Genomic DNA, 23,527 nt, shown 5'->3' on the forward strand with positions numbered 1-23,527 from the left:
AAATAAAATAAAATATTAGCATAACGACGGGATACTAGAAATCTGGTGAATACTTACGATGACACAAATCAAAAACAAACACAAAAAGGAAATATAAATATATGTACATAGGAAAATTTGATTTATCTTGATGCAAAGATACGAGTGTATAAGTATAAGTAAGTTTATCGGTACATATGCATGTATGTATGCATGAACATATATATGACTTCCAAAACGTATCAATACAATGTTTGTACATATACTGTCATACTGCGGTATTCAAACTGACTGTTTGTATATGCGACACATTGCAACCATATACATTGCATATTTTAAATATTCAATATATCTAGCAATGAACAATTTTCCATTTTTAAAACACCAATGTTAACCAATAACAAACGAAGCACCAACTTCGTTTTCTGATGCGCTGATTGCTCTAGAGATGCGTTCCAATAAATTTTCGGATGCGTTTTGGAAAAGTATACATTGTCAATTTTTTGTAGTTCGGCATTATGGAACATTATACTTTGTACGTAAGTATTGCAAAACAATTGACGTTTTGGAAGTCAGCATATTTATTTTCGACGTAATTTTGGAATTGTCAAGTGCAGCATATATATAAACATGATAGTGAAGTATAACGGTGTTGTAGTTGTAGTTGAGGTTCTGCTATTATAAATGTAAAATACTTGTACACATTGAATGCACTGTTATTCAGCCTGCTGAAGCATGGCTGGGAGGTAGTATGCCATCAGCTTACTTTAATGGTTTGAAGGTGTTCACCGCTCACCTCAGTCAGTGATCTGAACATATTTTCTTAGCCAGTATAAAATTTTATCATCTATATTTTTCAATTTGTTCAGTACGTTCTCTGTCGGAGAATAAATATAGGTTAGGCTCTGGGAGGTGGGTGCCTGAAAAAGTTGTTTAGCCTTCCCTCATAGTAAAGCATCAATCGATTTTCCTTCGACTGAAATGCTGTTGAATTGGGCTGTGCATACAACTCACAGAAGCTTCTAAAGCTTATCCACTTGGATACTCTTTATTATTTAGGGTAAAATTGCTTTTTATCCTGTCTAAATATCCGGTTAGCTTCGTCCGGTTAAATAATTTACGAACTTTGGTTCTACTGTTGCTAAGGCTATTGTTCTACCAGGGTACATCCATTTCGGATAGCACAAATATCTTGATATGCATCAAAAGAAATTTATTAAAGTGACCTGCTGTATATTTTCGTTCTGTCTCATTTGTGATATTCCGACCCAGCACAAAATGGGCTGCGTTCAACTCCAAGCTGTGTTCGAACTTCCCTCAGTCTATTTTTCATGGGATTTCTTAAGTTTTTCTTTGATTTTGAAACCAAGAGCGCCATTGGAAAGGCGTTTTTCCTTAGAAAAGGAAGATAATTTATTGAAATTTTCGATAAGAATTCAGTCATAACAAATTTAGTTATCGAAGGTTATCAAGTTACCGAATCATCGAAGTTTACAGCCATCGAAATTTATAGTTATCCATGTTTATCGAGTTATCGCAACGAACCGAGGTATTCAAAGTGACAAATGTTTATTTCATTGTCGAAATTTATAGACACAGAAAATTAGGGGTCGAAATTTACGGATAGTTATAGAGTTATCGAAATTTTGTCAAGTTAATAAAATTTATAGTCTTCTATATTTATAGAGTTAACGAAATTTATGGTGGTATAGTAATGCATTGAGTTCTTCGAACTTATCGGGTTATCGGTGTTTATTTATTTACTGAAATTTGTCGATTTATCGAATCAAAGTTTTTGGATTTTTTCGAAAAATATATAGCCATCAAAATTAACCGAGTTATCGAAATTTATTGAGGTGTTATACGTATATGGACTTTTTTGAGTTATCGAAATTTATCGAGCCTTCGAAACGCACAATTATCAACTCATTGATTTCTTTTGAGTTATCGGATTTTAGTGTTTTTGAAAATCATCGAATTATCGATATGTATCAAATTATCGAAAATTATCGACAAACTGGAATATATCAATCAATTGCAATGTAAACATATTGTAGTCACGTTTTAGTTCCAAAATAGATATATTAATTATTATTAATTTTGTAGATACCTTTTAAGTTAAACGACGTGCTAAGTTAGAAGACCTCTCCAGGGCTCTTAAAAAACTAGAAAAACTGTCGAATTTCGACAGTAACTGGCACTCCTAGTTTTTATTTAAAAGACCGCAGAAAACTTTGGAAACCCAAAGCAGGTCTTCTAACAACTCAATCCTTCCATCCAAAGTCCAGTACGTCTACTGTAAGACAAATATATGCAAACGGTCTTTCATACTTTGGTCGTAATAACTAATTGAAAAAACCACTTGAAATTAAAGAATACATCCGACTAGCTTTACTGGACGTAGCAAGAACTATCAACAACATACTCCGAAAAAATATTGAGTTTTTGATGAAAAAATTGATGATTTTTTTCAGTTTTCTACTAAGTTTTAAGCTTGGGTTTATATGGTATCTGTTAGGTCATGAACTACATGCCGTCCCTACACACGAATAAAGGCGCGATAATGCTTTGACGGCGAAAAAAGGCATGTAAAAAAATTTTGCGGAAAAAAATCTTATGAAAAACTTCGGCGAAGTATGTTAAGAGTTTTTGACGCTAAAGTTTTTTTATGCCCCTTTTTTCGAAGTCAACTTTTGAGCTCGCGCCTTTATTCGTGTCTAGTGACGATATATTTTAATTGAAAATTTGTAAAAAATAATAAATAATCAAAAGTGGCAAACAATTTTGTTTTGAACTTGGTTCAAAATGATATGTCCAAGGTTGTATGTGTACATGTGTGTTTCCATATGTAAATATGTACTATGTACATCTTTAATTTTCATTACAGGAAAAAGTAGTAAAATGTAAATTAAATTTAAAATTAAAGTCACTGTGATGCATGATTACATGCGAAGCCGCGTAACTTAATGAAAAGCATAAAAAAAATTAATTGCAATTGTACTAAAAGCTCTGTTAAAATTGTTTATTACAAAAGTTCCATAAAAATCATGGTCGAAAAAAGGATTACGGGGATACATAAATATGAACTAAATAAAAATTCATGCAAAAAAATCTAGCAAAAAAAATAGAACAAAGCACGCAATCAAATATGGAATGATGTTGCGAATTTTACTTTTTGCAAAATGCATAAATAGTTTATAGCGAAAAAAGGAAAATCACGCACGAAAAAATTCGCTACATAATTTAATGCTTTTCGGCAGTTCTATGAATTTTTCAACAATGCCGCTGCTGTTGCTGCCGCCACAGTTCACGCGAAGCATTTCCATGCGCACGAACGACCACATGCATATATTCATATACATATATTTATGGTCAGCATAGAAGAAGAAGATAACGAAGGCGCGGGAAAAAGAGGAACTGTACAGCAGATAGAGTATCTGCTATTAAATTTCATGACTATGAAAATCATAAAAATTAAACATTTTCCGCCTTTTCTTGGTTAACCAATGCAAGTCAGTGGAAAGGGTGAGACGGGCAAACATCGCGAACGGAAGTACAAGTTTGTGAGTAGATTAAAATTTGTGCATACGCATGAGGGAGGAAAAGGCGGGAAGCGAATTTTTAGTTGAATTGAAGGAAACAAAACAGTGAATACAAAGGAATTAAACCACAAAATTATGTACCAAAATGGCGACTGGCGCAAAAGCGAACAGATTGGGAGAGTGGGTGTGACGCAACAGCTGTTATGCTTCTAGCTATTTTAGCACAGTACTTTTGCGTGCTCAACTTTCAACTGCATTTTAACGCAGCTGTTGGACAATAGTTAGGCGTTTCCATTAAATATTACTATTCTCTGCCGCAGTGCTTCGCGCATTTGCGCTAATAAAAATTTTTAAGCTTGGCATTATGCTAGTCGCTTTTTACTTTAAATACATAAAAATCGCTGCAATGTTGCAATTAGTCAGAGTAAACGCATATAAATCGCGCGAGAGTATAACGAAGGCGATTGTGGCGATTTGGCTTTGAACGGTAGGTTGCTCATACGCACTGACGGCCCAGAGCCGATATGTAGGAACCGCTTGGGATGTTAAATTTAAAATTTATGTTTTAACTAACTCACTTTTTGTGCTTTTTCCTCTCCCCTTCAGGGTACTTACTTTCATTTAGTTAATTAAATTTTTACAATTTGCCAATAGGTCTGCTTTTTTTCTTTGTCCCAACCATTTGATTTAATTAGCATTTTCGTGTGCATTTAATTAGTTAAATTTGCAAAATATGCACTTTTTGGACTCAACTTTTCTAATTGGTTTTGTGGTTTGCGCAAACAAAGAAAAAATAAGTAGCTGGTACTATTTACAAATAACTGATACAAAATTGCCTAGAAATTCTGGGAAATCACAGCTTTATTGTCTCTCCTGTGGCTTTTGTGGTACTTTTGTAATTTTGTTATCACAAAACAAAACAAAACAAAATTTTAATGAGCCTACACGTTGCGGTCAATTATGCGGCTAAGGAAGGTAGCGCAAAGAAAATGGTGGAAGGCGAATGAAGCGAACTGAAATAAAGGAGCAAAAAATAAATAAATTAACAACTCCATTAAAAAATACGCTTAAATTTAATGGTCGCTTGAATGCAAAATTTATAATTATGCGCAATCACTACAAATATTTTATCAACAAATTTGAGCAGGGCTGCCAGATAAGTTAATTAATATTATTTTATATCTATCCTTCCGAAGCAACATTTGGTACCAATACTAATGGACCAGTATAAAATTTTTGGTTAAATTTGTTCGATAGCTTTTTTAATGGTTAACGATATGATTTTAATATTAGTTATCGTACATTTTTTATAGAGTTGCCACAGCTATATTTTATAAATACTCTTACAAAATCTCAGAAATTTAGTTTAACTTGCGTAACGCTTTCAAAATAAGCCTTTTTCATTAAATTGCCAAACTTGTTAATAGGGTTGCCACGTAGTCATAAAAAAACTCTCGAATTACAACGTAATAAATTCGCAATGGAGCTTAAAATGGGCATCGAACGAAAGACCAAAAAAAAATTTTTTTTTTCAACTGTTCGAAAAGGGGTTGCCGTATAATTTTATTTAAAATTGTTAAAATCTAAATTTAGAGAAATAAAAATCTAACACATAGCAGTTAGTCTGTAAAATACGAGTATTATTCGCGAAATTAAGGCAGTGTTTGCATTGTTCAACTTTGCGTGCAACATTTGCCTTCAGCTCAACGCAGGGTTGCACGAAAAAAAAAGTTGAATGATTAACAATATCAAAATATGAAAAAATATCAAAATATCCGCCATAAAAATACGTTTGCATTGTTCAACTTCGCGTTCAACTTTCAACTAATCGCTTTCAACAAAGTTGGTCGCCAGCCAACATTTAGCCATTCAATTTTTTTTTCGTGCAACGCAATTTTCTATAGAAAATCTTATTAATATGAATAGCCAATTTAAGTCATTAGACCTTTTTTTAATAAGGGTTGTCATATTGAGTTTAATTAAAATACAAATTTCATTAAATTTTACAGTTTTAAAACATTGTTCTTTACTAAGAAAACCAGAGCTATCATGCCACTTTTTAATAAAAATGCTGATTGACTTTTTTACTGCTGAAAAAAAACGTTCTTAATTTTCACTTGCGCATTTCAAATTTTTACATTAATGCTATCATGTAGTAAAATATGTTCGATATGAATTGCTAATTTAAGTTATTACACCAATTTTTTTAATCTAAAAATTTTTCAATGGGTTGCCATATTGAGTTTAATAAACATAATCAATTTTATAGTCTGACCTTTTTTTGTATTAAACGGCCGAGTATTAGGAAAACCAGGGTTACCATGTGCATTAGATTGCCTCTTGCTGCAGGAGCTTTTTAAACTTACTTCACATCTTTAATACTTATATGTCGTCCATCGCAGTCAAATGACCACTGGCTATGTGCCGATGCTGGATCGACAGTCTCGAAATTATGGAAAATGTTTTCTGCGATTGCAGTGGCCCTTCGTTAGGCAATACGGAAACTGGCAGTGTATTTCTGCCGTAAAGAATTATGACAAGCTGCCGTTCGGAGGCGTCATAAAAATAGCCCTCTCTCGCCATAAAATGTTTGAATTTGGTTTATTTAACAATAATTTAAAATAGGGTTGCCATATAACTTATTAATGCATAAATACTTTTTCCAAGGGTTGTCACCTATTCCAAGCACTTAAAAAGAATAAATCAGTTTTATAAGGTACGTTCCAGTCAACTGGAACAGTACGATGGTCAAAATTCTAAGGGACGGATTACAAATATTAAGGTCTTAAAACGATGGCATCTCAACTATGGCTACGAGTTACTCAGACGAGATGCGAATGTAACTCATACGCCATGTACGCCCGTTCGATTTTAATTTTCCATGATAAATGGTAGATCCCATATGGATCCGCCATTTTGAATTTTTAAAATCTAATTTCAGATTCGTAATCAGTAAGATTAAGAACCCCCGATTGTTTTAGGTGAATCTAGTAGATTTTTATTTTTTTTTGCGCCATTTTGAACTTTTAAAATCAGGCCTCAAATACGTTATCAGCAAACCCAAAAATATAAAACCTGCTGTTGCTATTTATTTCTTAGTATTGGGTTCCCCAGAGACACAAAAGTTGTACAGCACAAACATATGAGTGTCAAAGGAAAATTAAGAATTTTAAAAAATTCTGTTACAGGGTTGCCTTAAGTAAAAAAAATTAGTTTATTTAGAATAGAACAATTTCTGAATTGAAAAATTTTTTCTTCAGCATTTTGGCGCAGAAAAAGTAAGCAACAGCGCTGCCACCTATTCAAAATTATAGTTAATTGGACTAAAAATATATGTAAAAAAATTGCTAACGTAGCTTGCCCCTTATGAAAAAATTGAATTAAGTTACTAAAAATATTCTTGAGTGGGGAAATGTATGTTATAAAATTTGAATCTAGAAATAACTTGCAATAGTGTTATAACCACGAAAAATTATGATTAATTAAACAAAGAAAATTTCAAGAGCAGCAAATTATTTTGGAGTATTTTAACACGGGTTTTTTTTTGTAAGTTGCCGCCCATGATAAAGTTTAATTAAATCTTACCTACACTTGTTTTTGAGGGGAAAAGTTATTTTATAGAATTTTGCCGCAAAAAAACTTAAAATAGTGTTGCCAGCCACAAAACAAAAATTAGTTAATTTATCCAACACAATTTTTTAAAGTATTATGTTATCGAAATTTTTCTGGTAGAGTTACCGCCTTGAAAGAAAACTTAATTAATTAGTCTCGAGTTATTTCTGCGTAGGAAATGCTATTTTATAGGAAAAAACTTACAAAATGTGTCTAGCTATAAAAAAATATAAATTGATGTAACCAGTTATTTTTGAGCGGAATTGTCACCATAAAATTGTTTAGCGAGCATTTTTTGTAACAAGCTGCAGCAATGAGCACCTGTTATTGCCTAATAAAGTACGCTGCGTAGGTTGTTTTTGGTTAACCGTACTTTCAAAAATTTTTAAAACTAGTATGTATGCTTTTTCGGAGATTATTTTTAGTATCTACAAAAACTACAATTGAAGTGCCTATAAAATAAACAGACCTATAGGAAAACCCAATTAGTTTCTTTCATTTCAGTAATGACATTCATAATATTTAAATTAATGAAAAAGTTCTAATTAAAACTTAAATCAAAGTATCAAAGCAAAATAAAACTCACGTCACAAAGTGCACTTAAATTACAAATAAAATTGCAAAAAATAACATAAAAAATATATGTATAAAATATAAAATAATAAATAAACCAAAACCACATACACGCGAGAAACAGTAATTTAACTGATGCCGCAATAATTCAAGCAACCCGAGAGGCTGTAGGAGAGGGAAGTAAGTAAGCGCTAAAATATATTGCAATATAAAAATAACTACTTTCATTCGAAATTAGCACAAAAGGCATCAAACTGCTTTGGCGATACACTCCGAGGAGACAGACAAGGGAGCAGCGTTTTTATGCAGCAGATAATAAATACAAAACACAAAAATATGAGGAATGAGGAATGGAAAATGGAAAAAAAAAAATACTTTTTATGAGCGACTATATTAATATGGCCGCAAACTTGACTACACATGTATTAAATATGAATTTAGATGTGTGTATGTATGCGTGTGTAGCGAACTTGCCACGCCAACTAATTTCCCCGGAGAGTCATATTTAGTCGAGCGGAGGAGGCAGGCGATAACACTGTGCCTCAAGTAAAACTGAGTTCAAATAAAAAATATAGTAGCCTTTTTGGCGTTTGACGATGCGCCAAAGAGTAAGTAATATTGAATATGTAAGTAAGTCCATGAAAGTCGATGTATGTGTGCTTGTTTGAAAAATGTATAAAAATGCGAAATGAAATGTTTGAATGCAACACGAAAAAGCGTAATAAATATAAATGAGCAAGCAGCTGAACAAGATAATGTTAGTCGAAGGCGGCGTCGGTGCATGAGTGGGGCTTTGGAATGCCAGCAGGCCAACTCAGTTGCAACCGGTAGCTAGCAGCGATTGATAGTCGAGCTTTGAGAGAGATTGGAACTTTTCTATTTTCTTGTTTCGCAAGCTATTGGCAGACACAGAAGCGCATGCTGGATCAGATCTATCACTCAGTTTGCCAATTGAAAAATGCATAGCAACAAAAAAAAAAAACTGAGATTTAAGTGGCGAGGAAGTGAGTACTTGAACTGGCAATGGCGTGTAACTAAAGAGCCAAATTTTTTTCCACTCACGAATTCAACAGCACCAGCAGCAGTGGCGTTGGGAATTGACTTAGAGAAATCACAGCCATTTACATTTTACATTAACTTGAAAACTCTAAAGAAAATTTGCATTTTTTCTTTTCAAGCAACTCTACTGAAGTATTAGGTGCTCGCTGATTGAGCTGCTTTGGCCTTTTGGCTACTTCACTTCACTTGCTCTAGCTTTCAGCGCTCGCTCAGCTAAAAATATGCAGCTTTTTCGCTAACCCCCAACTGAGCTAATAAATTATTTAGCGCAAACATTCGAGAGCACACTTCTTAAAAAATACTTCAAAACTAAAGAAACTCTTATGTGTTTAGATCTGTCTGCCGTTATGCGCGCGAGCACATGCGACAGTGCGAGTGTGTGTGTGTGTGTGCGTGTAAAAGGAGGAGCACTAATTTGTTTTTGAAACTAATTCGAAACTACTACTCACTGTAGGGCTGTGGGCGTGTTCCATAGAGCGGCTCTTGTAGCAGCGGTGATCGACCGTTTCCAATCTCCTTAACTGCAATTAAAGAGAGAAGACAGTAGATAGTAGTAGAGTAGTAGTGGTTTGCTAGTGGTAGTAGTAGTAGTAGTAGTAGTAGTGGTAGTAGTGGTTGGTAGTGAGTATAAATCACTATTTTTTGTTTGTTTTAATTTTGATTTAAATCTTGTTTTTTCTTTTTTCTGTTGAAAATTGTTGGAAATTGTTTAATTTAATTGCAAAAAAAAAAACTTTCTGTGATTGTGTTTTATTCTTGTTTTAGTTATTAATTGTTTTACATTATTTTTGTTTAATTTGTGTTGCTCAGTTTTTTGCTACGCCACCCCTCACCACCCGATACTCGCGCGCACACACACACACACACAGCCACAGCGTGTAGTGGTCATTGTAAGTTTTTTTTTATTTTCACAGTAATATTTTGGGGATGCAGGAGCATGCAGGCATGTTTATGTTGTGAGCTAGCTGCTGTTTAAATATATGTAAATATGTATATAAGGAAGAATGGCATAAATATTGGAGCTAAAAATTCTACTTTATATTAAATTTAAATATAGCGAGGTGGAATATTAATTAACATACAATGAATGGTGCTGAACTCAAATAATTAAAAAACTGACAATAAAAAAAAAATACAAAATAAAAATTATACTCAAAAAGCTGGAAATTTAAAATGAATAGTGGTTTCAAAAATTTTCATTTTAAATTAGACTAATATAGAAAAATTATATCAAAAGTCTTATAGTCTTATAGCCCATTTCCACTATAAGTGAGCAAGAGCAAGAATTTCGATGTGACGCAAAACTGGCTGGGAAGACAATACCTTGTGAATAATTGTGTCATGGTTTTAAAAGCTTTCGTTTTAAACTATGAAAAGAAAATATTTGAGAAGTATTAGCGCCTTGCGTGCTTTTGAAATTTATGTGCCCTTCGAACACATTTTTTCTGGAAAAAAATTGTGTTTAAAGAGTAGATAAATTTTAAAAGCTACCTGAGAAAATGGCCCTTAGGGTTTTAAAACCTAAGCAAACAGCCTGTAATTTTTTTTAAGCCCAATTTTTTCAGAAAATAACTAATAGCCTAACTTCAGCAATGAGGACATAGTAACCGAGGGTCTAGTTAGTCAATAGCTGTATGAAACAACATGTTCAAAGAGTAGGCTCTCGGTTAAAATATATAAAACCGAACTGTTGGTCGATGACCCGTAACGCCGAACTGCGTGAATCTACCGGTGCCCCATTCTTTTCTAGTGAACTACTGAAGAAACGTCGCATGATTTGGGTGATTGACTCGTTAAAGTTCCAAAAGTCCCTGTCAACAAATCGCATCATTCCTGCATAATTGCAAAGGTCTGTGTATGTAGGTGTCATGTCGTTGGCTGGCTCCCGTCTATGCGAGCTGCTTTAGACCTATATCTTGGGAGGATTGTAGAGCTGACACTTATTCCCAAGGCGGAGAAACCGCACATGTATCTAAAAATAGTTTCAGTCCAAGAGATTGGTGAAATTTTTTATAATGAAATTTCTCACGAACGACTAAGCCTTTCTCAGTAGAAGGTAAGATCAGTGGAATCTACGCTGTACATTAGGCCGCACACCTCTGAGTCTAAAGTGTCTCGAAAAACTACGGCGGCAGTAGATGAGTAGTTAGAGGTGGGAACTACCATCCGTAGATAGGACAGATATCGTTCTCAAACCTCTTCGTTTGATACCCAACCAACCCTCCTCAAAAATCCTTTCAACTGTAAGCCCTCCAAAACTCTTTAGTTTGATACCCACATTGCAATATTTCATTTATTTCATCAATTTGACTGAGGTAAAATTTTCCAGCAGGTGGCAGCCCTCCTAAAAGGTATTTCCAACAGTTATCTTTCCTAAGCTTCTTTTGATATCCAGATTGTCATATGTAATTCATTTTATCAATTTAACTTAGTTCAAATTTGTAAATAGCTGGCAACCCTCCCAAAAATATCACCAACAGTAATCGTTCTAAAACCTCATCAATTTGATACCCACATTCTAATATTTCATTTGTTTGATCAATTTAATTGAATTTAAAAATTTCAAACAAGTGGCAACCCTCCAAATTTTTGCATCATAAATGATGATAATGCAGCCGTTCTCCAGTTTTGAGGCCTGTTACAAACGAACACAACATTTTTATGTATATAGATAGCAGATGGGAAGTGCCACGCCCTCTTTTGCAATAGCGCCCATTTTATGGAATTATTTCAAATATCTCTATACCAATTTCCGGCAACACCAAAAACGTGCACTTATTTTTATATACAAGATTTTCTCATCACAGTATTTTAATATAAAAATGCTTAACAAAAAAAAAACTAAAAATTTATTTTTTGCATTAAACTTTTTACTTAGTCAGAACTAAACATTGTACAAAATGATGCTGAGGTATGCTTCCATAAAACTACTTTTACATTTTTTTTATTTTATTGTTTTAAGCATAGTTTCTAGAAGAATTAGAAACCCAGGTAAGCATTTGAAGTGGAACAGGCTGCTTCAGTTGTCGACAGTTTTAGTATATGAATGTAGATACATACGTACATACTGTTTCAAGAGTCTGCATTACAATCAAAAGTCTGTTTTACATTATTTTTAATTAATAGCAGAATTTAATAGAGAAAAAACAAGGCATACCTCAGTCACATAAAAACATCAGCCTTTGATTGGAATACATTTTTGAACTTCCAATACGGCGAGTGAATTCAGGTCAGTCATATACGCTTTTGCGTTTTAATTTAGAAAAAATGAATTCATTAAAATTTATAGGCGGCCGGCTGACAACACCGCCGCAACTGAATGCGCGCAAGCGTTTGGCGGTGACGTGTGGCAACACTACGCAGTTTACAATGGTTAACGAGAGATATGGACATACATTTGCACATTTATTATTCTAAACCGCAGTCCGCGGCAGGTGATCCATAAGGCGTGCAGTAGTCCAACTATCCAACAGTCAGTTCGTCCGCTCGCCTATTCGTCGTCTGTTACCTGTTGTTATGCCCATTTTAAAGCACACACGCTGCAGCGCTCGAACTTACAAACGCAATTTATGTGAGTCAAGGTTGCAGCAAAGCAACAAAGTATGAAAAAAAAAAACAATCATGCAATACATTTAATTGCAATACAACAACAATGCCAACAACATACCAATTCATAAACGCATTCGCGCTACGAGCACATAAAAAATTTCCATTCAACATAATTGACATCAAAAATCTGCTGGAAGGTTTTATTTTACTTGCGGGTTTGGCTAGCTTCTAAAAATGCCTGGGAAACTAAGTGAAAAAAGTGCTTTACTGCATCATAAAAACCACATCTCCACATCTCGTATGCCACATCAGCAGCAAGAGGAGCAGCAGCGGCCGAGGTATTGCCAATTTTGTGGCGTTGTTCGCCATTCGCTTGACCGCTTTAGAATGTTGTCAATTGCACATTTATGTATTGCTCGTACAAATATGTTACTACATACATATGTATGTGGGGCGTTCCATGCCAAATAAACAAAACAAACATATAATAAATAAATATAAAATTTGAGCCTGATTAATACATTTTTTAAAACTTTACTGCACAAAAACAAAAAGAAATCGTATCAATAGTTTTCCAAATATCGCGAGAACGCGGCGAGGAAATGATTTGAAAAAATCACACATACACATCAAAATTCCCTATGAAAAAAAAAATGTTTTTAAGTTTTTTTTTCTTGAAAAATTTTCCACATACAAATTTTTTGATAAAAAAGTGTTTGAAAATATGCCATCTCAAAAAAAAATTAAAAAAAATCCCAAAGGTATTTAAATTTTTTATAGAATTTTTTTCAAAAAATTTGTATGTGAAAATTTTTTCTAGAAAAAAAAATTAAATACTTCTTTTTTTGATGTGTGTATGTGTGATTTTTTTTTTTCAAATTTTTTCCTCGCCTCGTTCTCGAGATATTTGGAAAACTATTAAATCGATTTGTTTTTGTTTTGTGCAGTGAAGTTTTTAGAAATGTATTAATCAAGCTCAAATTTCGTATTTATTTATTCTTTATGTTTATGCGTCCACCCGAAAAATTTTAAACAAATCAAACACATGAAGTGGGAACCCCGTCCGTTTTGGTATCGAACGCCCCACATACTATGTAAGTACATATGTGCTTGTCGCACTCGTTAACAGCAGCAGCATTTGAAAATTTCGCGTCATAAATATTTATTGGCGATTTTATAGTTTTCAATTCCAAATATGGCACTTAAGCGGTGTTTATGGTTAGCAATTGAGATTGAAAGTGGACATTTTTTTTGTTTATTTTTGGCGTGTTAAACTTGTTATATTTAAGTACATACATTGTGTGAACTATTACTTAAAAATAATAAAACTTCAAGCAAAATAAAATGAATATTATAACACATTTAAGTACATTTGATTTTAGAAATGAAAACAACTTAAAAAATGCGATTAACTCGTTAACCAAATCGTATGTGAGAAAGCAAATCAAAATCCACACTAGCAACCAGCTATAAGGTTTCTTGCTTGAAGTGTTTAAGTCGAGGAGTGAAAGCATTTTATTAAGATTTTTGGATATAAGCAAAAAGTTGAGCTTTTTCTATTTCATATGCTGTGTTGAAATATCTGTCAGTCTTGGGAAAATCATCAGCAATCAGCCCGCAATTATCTGCTATAAAGTTTCATACTACAGTTGGATGTTACTCCCAACGAGGATCTCAAGAGGTTGATGGTCCAAAAAGTTGTACCATAAATTTCACCAATTAAACCCTGGAAGCGTTCAATTCTCTGAGGGATTAACGATGTTCACGGACGGACCAAACATAGAATGCAGCTTTGGTGCAGGGATTTTTTTTATTAATATTGAAAGTTTATTTTATAATAACCAAAAAAAATTCTTTTGAATAGCAAATAAAAACCAAAGATTAGCATCTACCTGAAACTCTCCGCCTACCAGGACCAAGCGATTATTCAGGCAATTTCCTCTACCTCGATTAGATCCCAATTAGTGGATAACTGTAGAAGAGAGCGGACCTCGACTTCTCTTCAATAAGAAATTACACTAATATGCATAGGTCCTGGAACATATACTGAAACGAGAGCGCGGACGAGCTCCGCACTGAATGTGTTCCTTGCGGTGGACATGGGTGCATCACTCAAAGGGATCAAGGTCGGAATTGGCGAAATTCATCATAAGAGTTGGAACCGTACAGGACTGGCCCACTTAAAACAAGAGATCTTTTGAGAATGAGCAAAGAAAATGCCTACAAACTTACGGCAGTCTGCACAGCACTGACCCGTCGGGGACATGGTTTACCTTTTTATAAGTTCTGTCGCAGCTGCAAGGACCCGGGCTCAAAGAAGACAGTCGAACAGCTCTGCTACTTCTCTCTTTATGACGTAATGAAATTCATTAAAGCCAGCTATAGTTAGGTCGCAGGAGTTGTGGAATCACAATGGCCAACCTGCCAAACAACCCCGTTCACGTAGTGAAGCCCACTGCCTTAATTCCAAGAATTGTATGCCAATGTACTTGGCATTTTAAGTTACTGATGTGAAGAACTAAATAAAAGAAAACAAGCTGGGATCCTAGTTTTTCAGTGATCTTGCCTCCTAGACGATTAAACATCATTAGTGTTTTCGTAGCTCTGGTTGTTGTTGCGTCAGCATGAGTTTTCCAGAGAAGTTTGGAGTCCAGGATTAGACCAAGATACATAATTTCGGCGGAGACATTAATAGCGACGTCATTCAAAGTTATATTCCCAAATTTTTTCTCTAAAGAATGGAAATTCCGCTTACTATTTACTAAATCAATGAGAGCTTAACCACTAAGCAGTTACGGATGCATTACCAAAATAAGTTTTTTTTTTTCATTATTTCAATGATAAAGGTTCGTTCAACTGTGGAGTGCTTCAATGCTCCGAGAAGATCAAATATCAAGGAATTATGCTAGCCAATAGACTTCCTTGAAACTCTCATCTTGGGGAAACTCTTATTACTCTCGGATCATGTGGATCAGTGCGATTCTGTAGTATACATCTTTGGCATGGTAGCAGAAAACACTGCTACAAAAACTGGCAAAATACATCTCAATTAACTTCAAAGCTTACCATGTCTGTCCGTCGCCGAAATCTTGCTTTATTTGCGAGTCTGGAGTAGCCTCTAAGATGGACTCCCTTTCATATATTTGTTCAAACAACTGCAGCCTATAGGGAGATGAAACTGCAGCTATCTAAGAACGATTCTTATAAAAATTAATAATTTTTTAACTTTGTTGTAGCTTAAATGCACTTGCTCAGCACTATGCCCAGATTAGCTTTTTTGGGGCTAGATTTAGCAACTTCATTTTGCCTCTTGCCTCGGAATTTCATATCTAGCTTCGCACCTTTTTTCTGGCTTTTTTAGTGATACTGACAAAAAAAACTGCATTTATAGTAATGATAATGCGTTGAACTATCCATTTATCCTTATCGCTGTTTTCCCTATTCGGAAATGTTTGACTAATGAGACTAACCTTTGGAAATTCGAGCATCCAAGATGAAGGATTAATTTAACTGCAATGATAAATTCTTACAGCAAACATATGAAAAGGCGAGTATATAAGTGTTGCTTTAATAACCAGTCGGTAAAATGAGGAGCTCTTACTAGTCAACACTTTCAGGCAAGGGCTTACCTTTGGAAGCTGTGTTAGAAGTACCTCAATTCTGAAGCATATGATGAGAAGGTGTATTTTGTTTTGCTTTTCCGAAGAAACGGATGCCAAACAAAGGAAAAATAGGGCAAGCATGAAAATTATCACTTTCTAAGCGAAGCCGATTTAGAAGGCCCGAAATTTCCATACACAAAAAGGAGCAAAGAGTCGCCTTAAGAGATCACAAGCACTTAACCCCTCCAGAACCAAGAGAAACATGCTTCCCAAGGAGTTTCCCACCCATAAGAAAATTGTGTCAATCAGTATATATTTTTGTAATATAATTTTAGAAATAAGTATTTCCAGAATGCAATTATTTTTAGAAAAGAATTATTATACAAAAATAATAACTTTTTATGAATAAAATAATTTTATAAGAAAAAATACATTTTAAAGAACAAATAAATTTTAAAGAAAAAATTGTTTTTTTTTTTAGAAAAAATAATAATTTTTATAAAAGATACCTACATTTATAGAAACATCAAACATATTTGCAGAAAACATTTTTTCGGAAAATTGAGCAACTTTTAGAAAAAATATTAAAAACAGTTCATTTCAAAGCAAATAAATTAAAAAAATTCCTAGAAAAAATAAAGAAATTACAAAATTAGAATTGTAAAAATATAATTGTTGTTTATATTCTTTTAGGAAAAATCTTTCGTTTTTTATCCTATTCAAAAAAAAAGGTTTTTAATTCATCGTGTATATTTTTAAATATAGGTTTACAGTCCATAAAGGGTTAAGGCTGAGTGGAAAGTATTGAGCGAAATTTAAAAACGGATTGAATGAGTAAATTTTTTAACCGACTTCAAAAAAGGGAGAAGGTTATCAACTCATCGGAATATTTTTTCGATTTCGATAATTCTTCTTCTATCGGAAAGGTAATGTCTGGCAGGTGGTCCCATACTAATTTGGTTTAGATCCGAACATTGGATCATGAAAAACGTAACGGTAGTCCTAAATTTATATATGAGAATTGAAGTCGGTTGTGTTTTTTGCTAAAAAAATTACTTTCACTGCTTCTAAATTTTTCTAAATTTTCCTTTAAGTCAATTTAGCTTGAGCTTCATGTATTGTGATCATCTGGTCACACTGTTTAGTCGGGTAGAAATTGGTTTAATTATATAAATTCGTCGATGGAGATAATTAAGGTCAACATCTCTTAAAAGGATATACATTTAGTACTGTTTTTTTTTGTGATGAAAAAAATATATTTTGGCTGTTTTAAGGGCTTAGCTAAAACGGAAAGGCATATGATGTTTACAAAAACCCTCAACCCTTGGCGAAGGGAAGTTACAAAATTTATATTTTCAGAGCCAACCTAAGTAATAATCCAGCCATATAAAATATACAGTGTTTGTATGCATACAAATTTAAATAAAATATATGAATTTACATTTACAACAAAATAATACCTGCAACATTTGCCCAAAACACGTTCTCCACACGCTGCAGCATGCACCGCTTACCGCGCATCCTCGGCCTTGCAACTCGATGTGGTTCAGACGTTTTTTTTTTTTTTGTTATTTTTTTGCCTTGGCACCGCCACTACCACAACTCGATACTACTACTCACACTACTGACCACCCCAAAGTTGCTATCATCTTGTATGCGTACAATGCTATTTCTCTGCAGCTACAACAACAATAAGTAGCATCAAAATTTCGCATCGGATTTCAAAATTTTTTTGTAACTTTTGAAATTTGCAAAAAATTCAAAAACATTTTTTCAAGCACTTTTACAAGCACAAGTGGAGTAAAGATTTTTCAGCCTAGGGGTGGGGCGTGCGAGTTTTACGACCAGTACTTGGTTTTTTTCTCGTCTTCGGCGCAACTTGACTTTCCAGTGCCACATTCTTTTCTGTTGTCATCTTCCCCGGCGCCCATGATTCAATACGCTTTTCTGAACTCTTGAATATCTTTAGGTTTCAACACAGACAATTTGAATTGCTTTCGCTTTCTTCCGTTTTCAAAAATATTTTATGGAAAACTTGTAGTTTTTTGGAATAATTCGTATGCATTTTTGGGCAAACTGTTAAGCTTTCAAAATAGAAGTGGTAATAGTAGTGGTGGCAGTAGAATTAGTAGTAGCCGTGGAGTTGCTAATCGATGTGGCAGCCAGCTGCTGTTGACCTTGTTGCGTTCGTCGCTTGTTGGCGTTGTACGCTGCCGTCGTCGTTGTTGTTGCTGTAGTCGTTATTATAGTCATCCACTATGTTGCTGACGTCGTCTTTGCCACCGCTAACCCTGCACACAGACAAACAATCGAGAATTGGCATTTTTGAGTTTAAAATTTTTTGCATTCTTATTTGTTTTTTTTTTGCTTATTTTGTTTTAAAATTTTGCATGAGTTTTATTAAAGTTTGCAGTTTTTGTTTCTGAGAGAGCTTTTTGTTGAAATTTTTGAGTTTCGAATAATTTTTTTGGGTAATTTTTTTCATGTTCATATGTGCAACAATTTGCATAACTATTTTTTTTTGATTTTTTTTCGTATGCTGATTTTTTTTGTTTTCTGCTTGTTTTAGCTTGGTATTTGGTTTTGGTTATTTCTGTTTCCTGTTTTTTGGGAAATATATATATAAAATATTTTTGCTGCTTTTTTTTTTGATTGAATGCTGCATGGTAAGAATTTGTGGTGGTAGGCACTTGAGAGAGTTGACTTTTGACTTGTCTGCTTGTTTGGTTTTTCTGTTGGTTGACAGGTTGGTGGGAGGGTACTGATTTTGAAACGGGCATAACAATATTTGTAACATTTTTGAATTTTTCTTTTTTTGCAAATTTTTTTTCTTGACAATTTTCTTCTTCTTTTTAAGCTTAGCAAAAACAAAAATTCGTTGTACTTGTTGTTGTTGTGCTTTCTGTTGATTTCTGAATTGAATGTTTTTGAATTTTTTGAAAATTTTTGTTTGCTTGCATACACGAAAAAATCTAAACAATGCTTACTTATTTTTCACGAAAAATTGTTGCATGTGCATAAAAAGGCATAATAATAGCATATTTGATGTTGTAGTTAACACTGACAAATGAAAATGTTGTTGTAGATGCGTTTGCTTTTTGTGTTGGAAAATTTGTACTAACAAACGAATTTCATTTTCGAAAGTTTTGGTGCTGAAGAGACTGAATATGAATATTTTATAAGTATTTTAGTAGTGTTTGTTTGTGAATTCATTGTTGTTGGGGAAAGCTGCAATTTCTGTCGAAGAACGCCTTCTTGAGATTACGAAAAAGTTTGCCTGGGTTTGAGACCAGTTCATTGGTAAAAGTTTTTTGTAAAATGTGATAACTGTGCTTGTTGTTGTTGTTTTGGTTGTAGTCAAAGCGTGTGCTTCCTGCTGCAGTCAAAGCTTTTGCATCTGTATGCGGTTTTTTTCAAGCTTGTATTTTGTGGATGTTTATCAAGATTGTAGCCAGTAACTGGCAAGCGCTTGTTCACAGATTTCGATTTCAAAGATTTTTCTAATTTTTTTGTTTGCGTGCATTCACAAATTTATATCGTAGTATTGTTGTTTGTTGCCTAAGCTTTTGATGTAAATTATTTTTCTCCAACATTTCGTGTTATTAGTTGTGTTAGTATTGCTGTTTCTTTGACTGCTCGAGATGAGTGGTATTATGATCTCAATAGTTGAGTTAGTTTGTTAGTGGTTTCTTTTGTTGTTGTAAAGCTTTTAATACTATTGGCGTGTGCTTTAAATTTACAGAACACTTATTATATTTCTGTTACTTTTGTTGCAGTATTCATCTTTGTTCTGTGCCTGTATTGAGGTCTTCTAGATCGAAAAAAGCGACTTAGAAAGTGTTTCAAGCATGATGTTGTACATGTTTTTATGTTTTTGACATTTGTGCATTTCGTTATATATTCATTCAATAAAAGTATTGCGTTAGCAATAAAGAAATAAACCCCAAAAATCTCAGCTTCCAATAACTTCTCCTAATACTGGCTTCCCATATACAATTATGACTATGGAACTTTCCAAATATTCCCATTAAGGTTACTATCCAAATTTGTCACCAGGCACAAATCCGCTAGCCGTGCAACACTGCTTTCTTTCTCTACACCACCCACCCCCTTTTTTCTGGAAAATTTATTACGAGTTTTTCAAATTTTGCTTGTCTGCCATATTTTAGCGCTGTGTTTTGCTTGTTTCTTTGTTGTTGTTGCTGTGGCGTGATTGTTATTTGATTGTAGTTTACTTGTTTGCTTGATTGTTAATGTTCGTTTGGCTTGTTCGATTGGCTGTTGTTGTTGGTGTTTTCATTGTTTCGTTAGAAGTGCTTTACATGTTGTGACCTCACTTTGTGGCTGGCTAATTCGCATTTTATTTGTTTTTGAATCCTTTTCAAAACCTGACAAAACTTTTTTCAAACTTTTCCGTTTGTTGGTTTTAGTTGATTGTTATTGTTGTTTGATGACTTAAGTTATTATTGTTTTTCTCGGTTTAGTTTATTGTTGGCATTGTTGTTGTTATTGTTGCAGTGTTTTGACCTGTCTTGTTTGTCGTTGTTTTCGTTTGAGTTTTACTTTTTTCGTTTTTGATTTTCGTTTATAATTTTTGGGTGGTTGTTAGCATGAACTTGAAAGTTTTGTAGTTAACGTTACGAGTGCTCGAGTTGGTGGCACTGCGGCAAGCTGTTGGCGTTGTGTTGGCGATGTTTTGGTTGGTGTTGTTGGTGGTGGTGATAGTTATGGAGGTATAGCATGATTTGTATAAAATGTACCTACCTGTAGTTTGGCGTACTCCAGTTGTAGTTTTATATGTAAATTTTTTGCAGTTTTTGCATAAGTCTTTTTTTTTTAAATACTTATATCGTCGATGGTTTTGCAAAACGGCCCATCGCCCAATTGCAAAACCGCCTATCTTATGGCACTAAAATTTTACAGGAGAGCGAAAAAACGGTTTATTCTTTGAACGCATTGCCTTGATAGGCGGTATTTTCTCTAGCTATTATTTTACGAATCCGTTGTTTTAATAACGATTTAAAGACTTCTATGCATAAATCTCGATGCCTGGAGTTCAGGGTTACCAAATCTCATTTTTGCCACAACGGCGATTTAGGCGGTTTTGCAACTGGTCGATGGGCGGTTTTGCAAAAACATCGACGATATGGTTTCCAAGTATAAGTAGTTTTTCAATCAAATGTTACAACTTACAAACAATAAACCGATGACCCTGCATTTCTTTATTTCAACTGGTCCGAGAGTCATCAACTTATTTTGTCTTGAACGCTGTGCGTTGAACTATCTTAACTCGATAAACTGTCTTAACTTTGTACTAGATCAGCCAAGTACGATTGCTTTGTCTTATCCCAAGCGCCGTCAGACAAACTATCTTCACACAGCTACTTTGCCTTAACCCTTGGCATTGCTCTTAAGCTGTTTTAGCTCGGTTATAGAAAAGTTTAAATTAATATAGCTTAAGACCACTGCCGAGGTACGTCTGATTTGGGATGGTTTGTCTGAGAGCGCTTGAGATAAGATGCAATATTCACGCTTTGCTAAGTTAGTACAAAGTTAAAATAGTTCATCGCAAGGCGTTCAAGATAAGGCAAATTGATGGATCTCGGACCAGAAGAGGCCATCAAAACAGAGATAGGGGTTTTAATATGCGTTATATGTATATGTCAATATAGATCCATCGTAGGACCCATAAAAGTATACCTTCTACATACTTTGCCGCCAAAAAGTACTGCACAATATATGCACCAATTTCTATTCTAATATTTTTCCGTTAATTTTTTATAAAACTATGGTTAATTCTGCAACAAAAAGCATAAATATATATAATTTCTAAACTTTGTGCAAAACTCGCGAAAATTCAGTAAATTTTCATGCAAATTTTCAACTTTTTAATCAGATTTTTTAGAATAATTTTTTTAATTTGCAAATTTGTAGCCCAATCACCTTTATTTTAATAAATCAGAAGCTTTACGTAGCTACGAATTAACGCTGATTTTTGGCAATTTTTTTCACGCAGTCTCCCATACAAAAAAAAAGAATAAAAATCGAAAATACTTTATAGGGAAAAAATTCAAAACACTTCCAACAAAAAAATCTCAAAAATCAACGCGAATTTAATGGGCTGCAAAACTGCATACTCAAAAAAATCTAGAAAATCTGATTAAATAGTTGAAAATTTGCATGAAAATTTGTTGAATTTTCGCGAGTTTTGCACAAAGTTTAGAAATTATATTTTTAAGTTTTTTGTTGTACAATGCATCATATTTCTATAAATTGTCGGAAAAATATGAGAATAAAAATGTTTGCATATATTGTAAAAAAGCCACTGTGCCAATACTGACTCTGCTCTAGGGTGGTCTGTACTTTATAGCAGCTCAACTACTGATTTAGTTGGATCAAATGAATACGTCAGCTTCAGTGTTGCCGCTAGGTTGTAAATGAAAAATTTAGAAATCGGGTACATTTAAAAAAATTATGTATGCTGATTTCTGCACGCGTGCATTGTTTTGTGTTGGTTACGACAAAAAAAGCTATGAGCTTAAAAAAGATAATATGCTATTAAACAATAAGTTATAAATGGCCAACTTATTAAAGATTTTTTTAATGTTCTGCTATGTTTGACATTGCAAATAGTATAGTGCTTATCATTACGATACGACACTCACAAGCTTAAAGCTATTTAGTTTATTAGTTTTTAATTTTAATTATTTTTTCATAAAAATATAGATTATTGTTTAACAAATACTGCATAATACTAAGTTGCAATCTTTAAATAATGTTTGAAAAAGAAATCAAAAAGTTTTCGTAAAAATGTCAAGTTTTTAAATTCGATTTTTTAGAAATATTTTAGGTATGCAGCTTTGTAGCCCATTCAATTGTATCATATAGTGCTTATCATAGGTAGACACTCCCATATTGACTATGTGTTTTATAATTTTTTTAATTTTAATTCCTTTTTTTTATAAAAAAGCAGTTTGTTATTTAACAATAACCATATCCTCAATCTTTTTAAAATGTTTAAAAAAATCAACAAACTTCTGTAGAAAAGTGCCAGTTTAAAGTATCTTTGATTTTTGGCATTTTTTTTTTTTTGTTAAAGATGCTGCTGATTTTCTCAACATAAATATATCGCTGAGAATACTTCGTTTGGAAAAAAATGACTGACATAATCAAAAAAAAACAAAGAAAATTTCAAAATCATCAAGCTTCAAACTAGCACTTTTTTACAGAAGTTTTTTGATATTTTTTCAACATTGTAAAAATATTGAGGCTTTATGTGGTTCTTGTTAAATAATAAACTGTATTTTTATAAAAAAGTAAAAGTAAAAAATATATATAAAACAAATAGTCAATATGGAAGTGTCGCATAGCTATGATAAGCATTGTTTGTAACATTTTAATTTAATATTCAAAAATTAATTTAGCTACTTTATTTTAATAATTTTTTTTGCTAAGTCTTTATAATTTTCATTGCGACAAAAATCTGTTCAACATCAGCGTTACTGGCAAAACAAGAAAACTTAAACTAGTTTGCAAAATTTTTAAAAAGGGGTTGTATTTATGTTTATAAAATATATCGAGCCAAACGATGTAGTGACATTTTTTTTTTTT

General features: G+C 33.4%; 1 protein-coding gene across 8 annotated transcripts in view; it reads right to left on the reverse strand.

Annotated features, from left to right (window-relative positions):
- The window catches only part of LOC118745010 (heterogeneous nuclear ribonucleoprotein L), a 409,030-nt gene that overhangs the window by 105,802 nt on the left and 279,701 nt on the right, over positions 1-23,527 (reverse strand). For 6 of the 8 annotated variants that reach the window (XM_036478507.1, XM_036478511.1, XM_036478514.1 and 3 more), the window contains exon 6: positions 9,215-9,286. The exons of the other annotated variants lie outside the window; for them this stretch is intronic. In XM_036478507.1, the coding sequence (XP_036334400.1) occupies positions 9,215-9,286 (72 nt within the window). The remainder of the gene's footprint in view (positions 1-9,214; positions 9,287-23,527) is intronic. 8 annotated transcript variants of the gene reach the window in all.

The sequence above is a fragment of the Rhagoletis pomonella genome, unplaced genomic scaffold, assembly GCF_013731165.1.
Source record: "Rhagoletis pomonella isolate Grant_MI unplaced genomic scaffold, Rhpom_1.0 Rhpom_scaffold_00008, whole genome shotgun sequence".
NCBI classification, from domain to species: Eukaryota; Metazoa; Arthropoda; class Insecta; order Diptera; family Tephritidae; genus Rhagoletis; species Rhagoletis pomonella.